General features: G+C 31.1%; 1 protein-coding gene across 1 annotated transcript in view; it reads left to right on the top strand.

Moving 5' to 3' along the window:
- Nucleotides 1-2,219: 2,219 nt before the first annotated feature.
- Nucleotides 2,220-11,332, top strand: part of TwdlE (TweedleE) — a 33,742-nt gene continuing 24,629 nt past the window's right edge. Inside the window, exons 1-2 of the mRNA XM_075297397.1 lie at nucleotides 2,220-2,389; nucleotides 2,760-2,983. Of these exons, the coding sequence (XP_075153512.1) occupies nucleotides 2,372-2,389; nucleotides 2,760-2,983 (242 nt within the window). The 5' untranslated portion in view covers nucleotides 2,220-2,371. The remainder of the gene's footprint in view (nucleotides 2,390-2,759; nucleotides 2,984-11,332) is intronic.

The raw sequence follows: 11,332 nt of genomic DNA, 5'->3' as shown, positions 1-11,332 counted from the left end.
TAGAATATTTTGTCAAAATTTTATTTCTATAGACAATTTTGTCAAAATTTTATTTTTATAGTTAATTTTGGCAAAATTTTAATTTTATAGATGATTTCGTTAAAATTTTATTTCTATAGAAAATTTTGGCAAAATTTTATTTCTGCAGATAATTTTATTCAAAACTTATTACTATAGAATATTTTGTCAAAATTTTATTTCTATAGTAAATATTGTCAAAATTTTATTTGTGTAGAAAATTTTGTAAACATTTTATTTCTATAGAAAATTTGTCAAAATTTTATTCCCATAAAAAAAAATTTGTGAAAATGTTCTCCTATAGAAATTTTTGTCGAAATTTTATTTCTATAGAAAATTTTGGCAATTTTTTTTTTCTATATATAATTTTGATAAACTTTTATTTCTATAGAATATTATGTTAAAATTTTATTTCTATAGAAAATGTTGTCAACATTTTTTTATAGAAAACTTTGTCATAATTTTATTTCTATAGAAAATTTTGTCAAAATTTTATTTTTATAGACAATTTTGGCAAAATTTTATTTCTATAGATGATTTTGTTTTTTATTTTTATTTCTATGGAAAAATATGCCAAAATTTATTTTCTATAGATAATTTTGTCAAAATTTTATTTCTATAGAAATTTTTGTCAAAAGTTTATTTCTAAGAAAATTTTGTCAACATTATTTGTCTATAGAAATTTTTTTAAAAAATATTGTCAAAATTGTTTTTCTATAAAAAAATTATGTGAAAATTTTATTTCTATAGAAAATTTTGTAAAAATTTTATTTCTATAGAAATTTCTAGAGAAAAGTTTGTAAAAATTAATTTCTAAAGAAAACTTTTGTCAACTGTTTTTTTCTATGGAAAATTAATCAAAATTTTATTTCTATAAAAAATGTTGTAAAAATGTCTTTCTATAGAAATTTTTGTCCAAATTGTATTTCCATAGAAAATTTTGGCAAAATTTTATTTCCATAGGTAATTTTGTTAAAATTTTATAAAATATAGAATATTTTGTCAAAATTTTATTTCTATAGAAAATTTTGTCAAGATATTTTCTATAGAAAATTTTGTTATCATTTTATTTCTATAGAAAATTTTGTCAAAACTTTTTCTATAGAAAATTTTGTCACAATTTTATTACTGTAAAAAAAAATTTGTAAAAAATTTTATTATAGCAAATTTTGTCAAAAAATTTGTGAAGATTTTATTTCTATAGAAAATTTTGTGACAGTTTTATTACTATAGAATTTTTTGTCAAAATTTTATTTCTGTAGAAAAGTTAGTCAACATTTTACATTTTTGGGAAATCCACCGGTTTTGGAAAGTAGTCCGGCGGTTCCAGAATATTTCAAACGTTCTATACAGCATGCCACGTTAATGACCGTCAGATACAGTTCATTTTCGTCAGGCACACGGGATGTTAGTCTTGGTGAGGCCTTCTCCTTGCTCACTCATCAACAAAAATAATCTTCAACAAACAAACTCCTTTTCCTATCACAGTGAAGTTAGTCTTCGAAAACCACGTGGTGCTAGCAATTGAGAGTGCACGACACGTATGAAGTAGTGATTGTAATCAGAATCAAAAATTAAATATTCGTTTTTTTTTTTCAATTTGCTACTTTCCGCCTTTCGTTTTTTTTTTTTTGACAAAAAAGAGAATTTGGCAACCCTAGAGAATAAAATGAAGAGATCTCGATCCCTAATATCTTGATATATTGCCAGCAATGATAATGTTAATTAATCTCTATCGTATTATGTTTCATATAAAATAAATGAGAATTTGGCAACCCTATAAAATAAAAGCAAGAGATTCACCACGCACCATGTGTTTGATGAGCTCCCCTAAAGATCCACCACAGTTATCCACACAAACAAAGCCGGAGAAGAAATGAGATGTATGTATGTAAGCGTCGAATGCAGTCTTCTAGCTGTTTTCTTTTTGTTGTTATTGTTAAGAGTTTTAGCTGTTTAGTTTAGTCGTACTTACGGTATTTTGACTTTGTTTGGTTTCTGTTACCGTTGCTGTTATTGTTTTTACTGCCGCCTCTGCTGCTGCTGCTACAGCTACAGCTGTTACCGTCACATTTTGGCAATTTTCGAGTTCGTGATATTTTGGAGCAACTACCATCCATCCATCCCCATTGAGTAGCGGTAGAGTTAAACGGCGCAGCTATAAAAGAAACTGATGGCACTACCATCCGACACAGAAACAATCGAAGTGTACAACATACCGTTACAGCACAAAAGAAGAGGACTAATTGAAAAAGAAAATAGTGCGTGTGTGTGCCTTAGTGAGATTAGAAAACAATCCTGTGAATAGAATCGTTATCGTTGCCACCTGCAAATATATACGAATTTAAATAAAATGAAGCCTTATTGTGTGGTATGTGTTTGAAATTGAGAAAAATGCCAAACAAATGGATATTATTTTGAGAAACAAAAATATTACAAACAGATAAATTAAAAAAAAAATGCTGTAAACAAATAAAAAAGACAAAAAAAATTAAAACAAAACATTTGCACAGTGAATACAAAAAATGTTTTCAAGCAAGAAACAAACTTCTAAGCTGAGCTATACTTTGGAAAAACAAAGAAAATGAAAATATATGGTTTCTTAAAATAAACTTCTCTTCAGTTTATCCTGATATTTGTGTTGTGGAAACGATTCCAATATAGATTTAAAAAAAAAATTGGAAAATGTCAATTTCATGAGTCCGTTTTTTATATTGTGTTCTCTCTATATATCCAAATAGGTTTTAGTGGTCTTATGTGCCGCTGGCATGGGTATGGCCCGGCCAGAGCCACCACGTGATAGTTATTCAGCCCCACCACCAAGCAGTTATTCTTCACCCAGTGTGCCAAGTGGCGGTTATGGTGCTCCAGCACCCGTTTATGGACCACCTCAACAAGCGCCTGTGATACATAAACATGTCTATGTCCATGTTCCACCACCAGAGCCAGAGTATCAAGCACCAAGGTAAGTTTAGAAAAGTGTGAAAAATCTCTGGGACCTTTTTGGTTTAATTGCATCCTCAAAAATAAATAGCGAAACATCAGACCTTTTGCTTTTTGATAATTTGGTCGAATTCTTAGCGTTTTAGTAGATTTTCTAAAAATGCCCTTTAACTCAATATAGCTTCTATCACATCCATTGTGGACCAATATCAGTTCAAGGAAAAATTCAGGATGATATGGACTTTTCCGTTTGCCAATATTGTACATATTTTCGGAAGATTTAATCCGAATTTAGTTTTTTTTCGATGTGAATTAATTAAATTTGTAAAATTTTTACAAAAAATTATTTTCTAATTTTTTTTTATGATTGCATTCTAACGCTTGTCTGAAATATTTGACCTCACATATTTTCAAAAATTCGCAATTTTTCTAGTATGGATTTAGCATTTTTTTTAAACATATTATCAATAATTTGTACCATTTTATTAATTCTTACTCTGTTTTTAACCTATTTAAAATCAAGACAAATTTAAATTACCTAATTTAGTAAAAGTAAGAGAAGAGTTTTTTTGAATGAAACGGAGATAAATGTATATTTAGATTTAATAAAAAATAGATTACAATTCAATATTCACAAGTATATACAGCCGTAAGTTCGGCCAGGCCGAATCTTATGAACCCTCCACCATGGATTGCATAGAAACTTCTACTAAAGACTGTCATCCACAATCGAATTATTTGGGTTCCGTAACACTTGCCTATGGCTAGTGATCTTAAAACTTCTTAACTTAAATTGTAAGTTAGTCCACACGGGGTATATCCCAGCAAAAACAGCGTCACCAAAAAAGTAATGAATATGTTTTTTTGGATCCGGAAGTGGTGCAAAATTGACGAAGAAGCAATGAATTTAACATGGGCTTGTCATAGGACGGAAAGTTCTCCATTTCAACAGTCGTGGGAGCCACCGTCGTGCAATGGTTAGCATGCCCGCCTTGCATACACAAGGTCGTGGGTTCGATTCCTGCTTCGACCGAACACCAACAAGTTTTTCAGCGGTGGATTATCCCACCTCAGTAATGCTGGTGACATTTCTGAGGGTTTCAAAGCTTCTCTAAGTGGTTTCACTGCAATGTAGAACGCCGTTCGGACTCGGCTATAAAAAGGAGGCCCCTTGTCATTGAGCTTAACATGGAATTCGGCAGTACTCAGTGATAAGAGAGAAGTTCACCAATGTGGTATCACAATGGACTGAATAGTCTAAGTGAGCCTGATACATCGGGCTGCCTCCTAACCTAACACTTTGCACTGAATTTGCATCACTTCTTTAGTTGTGATCCGAATTCAGTGATGCAAATTCAGTGCAACGGATGTTGGAATGGAGGACTTGTGTCCTATGACAAGCCCATGTTAAATTCATCACTTCTGCGTCAATTTTGCACCACTTCCGGATCCAAAAAGAACATTTTCATTACTTTTTTGGAGACGCTTTCTTTGCTGGGTACGTATATAATTCAGTTTGACAAAATTTTCTATTGAAATAAAATTTTGACAAAATTTTCTATAGAAATAAAATTTTGACAAAATTTCCTATAGAAATAAAATTTTGACAAAATTTTCTATAGAAATCAAATTTTGACAAAATTTCCTATAGAAATAAATTTTGACAAAATTTTCTATAGAAATAAAATTTTGACAAAATTTTCTATAGAAATAAAATTTTGACAAAATTTTCTATGGAAATAAAATTTTGACAAAATTTTCTATAGAAATAAAATTTTGACAAAATTTTCTATAGAAATAAAATTTTAACAAAATTTCCTATAGAAATAAAATTTTGACAAAATTTCCTATAGAAATAAAATTTTGACAAAATTTCCTATAGAAATAAAATTTTGACAAAATTTCCTATAGAAATAAAATTTTGACAAAATTTCCTATAGAAATAAAATTTTGACAAAATTTCCTATAGAAATAAAATTTTGACAAAATTTCCTATATAAATAAAATTTTGACAAAATTTTCTATAGAAATAAAATTTTGACAAAATATTCCTTAGAAATAAAATTTTGACAAAATTTTCAATAGAAATAAAATTTTGACAAAATTTCCTATAGAAATAAAATTTTGACAAAATTTTCTATAAAAATAAAATTTTTACAAAATTTTCCATAGAAATAAAATTTTGACAAAATTTCCTATAGAAATAAAATTTTGACAAAATAAAATTTAGACAAGATTTTCTATATAAATAAAATTTTGACAAAATTTTCTATAGAAATAAAACTTTTACAAAAAATTTTGATAAATAAAATTTTGACAAAAGTTTCTATAGAAATAAAATTTTGGCAAAATTTTGTATAGAAATAAATTTTTGGTAGATTATTTTTGGCAATATGGACCAATTTTTGTGTGATTGGGGATCGGCTGTATATAACTATAGACCGATATGGACGAATTGTTGCGTGATTGTTAGAGACCATATACTAACACCATGTACAAAATTTCAACGGGATCGGATGAATTTTGCTTCTCCAAAAGGCACCGCAATCCAAATCTGGGGATCGGTTTATATGGGGGCTCTTTATAATTATGAGCCGATATGGACCAATTTTTGCATGGTTATTAAAGACCATATACTTACACCACGTACCAAATTTCAATCGGTTCGAATGAAATTTGCTTCTCTAAGAGGCTCTTCAAGCCAAAACATGGGGTCGGTTTATATGGGGGCTATATATAATTATGGACGATATGGACCAATTTGTGCATGGTTGTTGGAGATCACATCCTTATATAACGTGCAAAATTTTAACCGAATCGGACTCAATTTGCTCCTCCAAGCGGCTTCGGAGGTCAAATCTGGGGATTGGTTTATAAGGGGGCTATATATAATTATGGACCTATAAGGACCAATTTTAGCACGAATGTTAGAGATCATATATTAAGACCACGTACGAAATTTCAACCGGATCGGATGAATTTTACTCATCCAAGAGGATCCGCAAGCAAAATCTGAGGATCGGATTGTATGGGGGCTATATATAATTATGAACCGATATGGACCAATTTTTACATTAGAGGTCATATACTAACACCACGTAACAAATTTCATCCGGATCGGATCAAATTTGCTCCTCCAAGATGATCCGCAAGCCAAATCTGGGGGTCGGTTTATATGGGGGCTATACGTAAACTTGATCCGATATGGCCCATTTGCAATACCATATTACCTACATCAATAAGAACTTCTGGTGCCAAGTTTCAAGTGGATAGCTTTTTGCGTTCGGAAGTTAGCGTGATTTCCACAGACGGACGGACAGCCGGACAGACATAGCTAGATCGACTCAGAATTTCACCACGACACAGAATACATCGATGCCCTCATTCCGAAGTACGCTAAGTCGACTTAGCATTGTTTGATGGATTTCGTTGTTTTTCATACGGTTTGATGTGAATTGCATCCTGTAAAATGTTCGAATTTATTGGACACTTCTATCAAAAGTTATAGTTACTCGTAATATTGTACGTACACGCAGAGAAGGAATATGATCACCTCAACCATGTTTCGAGAGCAAAATGTTATTTTTGGACGGAGAACATGCATCATGTTTGCGGCAACCATGTTATTTTCTCAAAAAGCCTATGTCTGACTTCGGCAACCATCTATATGTTTGCCGAGAAAACAACATTTTTGCGACAAAAAAGCTCCATGGTCACCGTCCAAAAATAACATTTTGCTCTCCAAACATGGTTGAGGTGATCATATTCCTTCTCTGCGTGTACGATTTTTGGGAAATTCCAAAACAAAAACTTTGAACTTGTTTCCTGTAAAATTCACTTTTTAGACTTAGCTTACTTTGTAATGGAGACATAGATATATACTTTATGGGGGTCTTAGAGCACTATTTCGATGTGTTATAAACGGATGGACAAACTCAATATGTACCCCCATCCTATGTTGGAGGGTATAATAATACAATAGAAGGGAATCATATTAATTAATTTAATATCATTTCATCATTATAAAAATGTGAAAGTTTTTTAAGGTTATTCCTTGCAATACTTTTTAGATGTGCAAAATATCAGGTATATCGCTTCAGATACAAGATAAAGTTCTCATAAATATGTAGGACTTAATTTTCTTAAATACGGACATATTTGTCACACAAGCTTTGAGGTACGAAGCATCTAGAATGTTTATCTCTTATATCCCTGAAATAAATAGGTTTATTAATACCGTAGCGGTGTCTTACGTTATGATGTAGTCGACGCCGCCCAGTTTCTGTTTTACTCACTTGTTATACCCTGCGCCACACTGTGGAACAGGGTATTATAAGTTAGTGCATATGTTTGCAACACCCAGAAGGAGACGAGATAGACACATGGTGTCTTTGACAAAAATGCTTAGGGTGGGCTCCTGAGTCGATATAGCCATGTCCGTCTGTCCGTGAACACATTTTTGTAACCAAGGGATTAGGTAGTAATTTAAGCCCAATCGACTTCGAATTTGGCACAAGTATGTGTTTTGGGTCAAAATAGAACCCTATTGATTTTGGAAGAAATCGGTTCAGATTTAGATATAGCTCCCATATATATCTTTCGCCCGATATGCACTTATACGGCCCTAGAAGCCTGAGTTTACCCCAATTTGGTTGAAATTTTGCACTCGGAGTACAATTGGTAGTATAGTCAAATGTACAAAATTTTATTGAAATCGGTTCAGATTTAGATATAGCTCCCATATATATCTTTCGCCCGATATGGACTAATACGGTCCCAGAAGCCAGAGTTTTACTCCAATTTGGTTGAAATTTTGCACAGGGAGTAGAATTAGTATTGTAGCTATGCGTGCCAAATTTAGTTGAAATCGGTTCAGATTTAGATATAGCTCCCATATATAGCTTTCGCCCGATATGGACTAACACGGTCCCAGAAGCCAGAGTTTTACTCCAATTTGGTTGAAATTTTGCACAGGGAGTAGAATTAGCATTGTAGCTATGCGTGCCAAATTTAGTTGAAATCGGTTCAGATTTAGATATAGCTCCCATATATAGCTTTCGCCCGATTTACACTCATATGACCACAGAGGCCAATTTTTTGCTCCGATTTAGTTGAAAATTTGCACAGGGAGTAGAATTAGCATTGTTGCTATGCGTGCCAAATTTGGTTGAAATCGGTTCAGATTTAGATATAGCTCCGATATATAGCTTTCGCCCGATTTACACTCATATGACCACAGAGGCCAATTTTTAACTCCGATTTAGTTGAAATTTTGCACAGGGAGTAGAATTAGCATTGTTGCTATGCGTGCCAAATTTGGTTGAAATCGGTTCAGATTTAGATATAGCTCCGATATATAGCTTTCGCCCGATTTACACTCATATGATCACAGAGGCCAATTTTTAACTCCGATTTTGTTGAAATTTTGCACAGGTAGTAGAATTAGCATTGTTGCTATGCATGCCAAATTTGGTTGGAATCGGTTCTGATTTAGATATAGCTCCCATATATATGTTTTTCTGATTTCGACAAAAATGGTCAAAATACCAATATTTTCCTTGTAAAATCGCCACTTCTTAGTCGAAAAGTTGTAAAAATTACTCTAATTTTCCTAAGCTTCTAATACATATATATTGAGTGATAAATCATAAATAAATTTTTGCGAAGTTTTCTTAAAATTGCTTCAGATTTAAATGTTTCCTATATTTTTTTACTAACATTGTGTTCCATCCTAGTGCATTAGCAGACTTAAATTTTGAGTCTATAAATTTTGTAGAAGTCTATCAAATTCTGTCCAGATCGAGTGATACGTAAATGTATGTATTTGGGACAAACCTTTATATAAAGCCCGCAACACATTTGACGGATGTGATATGGTATCGAAAATTTAGATCTACAGAGTGGTGCAGGGTATAATATAGTCGGCCCCGCCCGACTTTAGACTTTCCTTACTTGTTTTTATATAACTTCTATAAAACAATTCCCTATTCACTTAGGATACATTATTCATATTTCTGGCGGAACAATTAATCCATATTTTTAACCCATATCTAGCACGAATAAAATGCGAATGGGGGGGATAATAAAACATTCACATGTCAATGCAATTTTCATAGTACGGATGAAAAAAAAAACATGACTTCCATCCACATGAGGCTTTCATAACGAATAAATCAAATTGGCCAAGAGAAATAAACAAAAAACAATAACTAACAATTGGCTAACCAATATGGTTGACTAATCATTCTTTTATATGGACAAGTAAATCTTGAACGATAAAAAAAAAACATCAATTGATGTTGTAATTTTAAATAGCATTAATATGCAATAGACTATCTGAGCGATTGCCGCGATTTGCGATTTGTGACAGGCAACATCATCATACATCCATGGATTATGATGGTGTAATGTAGATGGCGATAAAGACAAATCGCTTTAAAAAAAATCTGTGTCAACTGAAGTTTTGTGGCATTTGTTGTACAGAAAGCAAAAAAAAAAAAAAACAACAGAAAAAAATATCACCTGCTTGCCAATACTCACTGATCCAAATACCTCACTTAGCTTCATGAAAACCATTTAAAAATCAATAAATCCAATTCCATAGCTGTCATATCGCTTTCAATGCCTAAGGCTATGCAACATTTACCCTCATAATTCTCATCACAAACATATAACTGAAAATTGTAAGGAAACCATAAAAATGCTTATATTTATAATTTCCGTTTAAACGTTAAAACTATTAAGTATTTGTTGCAGCAAAATATTGCATGCTCATACCACCCTACTTGAGAAATTTTGAAACAAAAAAAAAAAAAAATCGTCTCCTCACAAAGAAAAACCAGTAACCACCAATAATGATTTTCATGTTAACATGCAGACTATCTACACACCATTATTTTGTCATTTAAAGCTACTGCTTCACTAAATGTTATGATAGACAGACAGTCTTCAAGTGCTTGAAAGACCAAACCGGCACATGCTTTTCCGAAGATTAATCATTAGAGCAGTTAAATAATTTCTCAATGGCAATCGATCTTCAATATTATAGAATAACCAGGGGTACTATTAGATTATTTGATAGATTGAAACGAATTTTTAAACATTTTAAAGTATTTAAATAAATATTTTTCACAAAGGATATTGGTTGCGTTCATTTACATTTTTCTGCAATATGTTGAGGGTAATTCAACAGTCGGGTACGCCGATTAAGATACTCATCAAGGACCTCATAATTACAAATTTCAGAGAACACATTCCATTATTAAACAGAGCTTAAAATTAATTTATGTTTATTGGAAAAAAAAAACAAAAATTATAATTTTCCCCAAACCAAGGGAAATTTCTTTATTCGAAGTATATCTCAAAAATATTTGTGGACTAGAAGTGGGAATAAATTTCATTGACTTTGCTTTTAGTTCAATTTTACTTTTGTGAGCAGGAAGAATGCCGTAAATGGTAGGTAAAAATATATTTTAACAAGCCAATATGGAAATTTCAAAAATGGATTCAAATTTATTTCTTCTAAATTTTCATCACAGTTTAAATTACTTTCAACAGTAAAGTAAGTTATATCCGCATTAAGGATTTGTTAATTAAAATTACACGAAAAACTAAATAATTTTTTATTAGGTTATTTTTAAAAATTTTAAAGAAATTTTCCTCAGCCCAAATAAAATTTTCTAATTATGTCTCAAACATTTTATGAAGTAAACGTGGGAATAAATTTCATTGGCATTACTTTTTGTACAGGTTTGCTTTGATGAGAAGTAAGAATATCGTAAATGCTAGTTAATATTAAAAAAAAAACAAGTATATACGGCCGTAAGTTCGGCCAGGCCGAATCTTATGTACCCTCCACCATGGATTGCGTAGGAACTTCAACTAAAGGCTGTCATCCACAATCGAATTACTTGGGTTGCGATAACACTTGCCGATGGCAAGGTATCGTAAAACTTTTTAACACTGTCTTCTAAATTGTAAGTTAGTCCATAAGGGGTATATATTAAACAAAAAAAAGGCCGATTAAATACGTATATAATTCAGTTTGACAAAATTTTCTATAGAAATAAAATTTTGACAAAATTTTCTATAGAAATAAAAACTTGACAAAATTTCCTATTGAAATAAAATGTTGACAAAATTTTCTATGGAAGTAAAATGTTGACAAAATTTTCTATAGCAATAAAATTTTGACAAAATTTTCTATAAAAATAAAATGTTGAAAAAATTTTCTATAGAAATAAAATGTTGACAAAATGTTCTATAGAAATAAAATGTTGACAAAATTGTCTATAGAAATAAAATGTTGATAAAATTTTCTACAGAAATAAATTTTTTACAAAATTTTCTATAGAAATAAAATTTTGACAAA

The sequence above is a fragment of the Haematobia irritans genome, chromosome 2 (genome assembly GCF_050003625.1).
Source record: "Haematobia irritans isolate KBUSLIRL chromosome 2, ASM5000362v1, whole genome shotgun sequence".
Taxonomy (NCBI): domain Eukaryota; kingdom Metazoa; phylum Arthropoda; class Insecta; order Diptera; family Muscidae; genus Haematobia; species Haematobia irritans.
The sequence above is the reverse complement of the archived record's forward strand: the minus strand, read 5'-3'. Positions and strand labels throughout refer to the sequence as shown.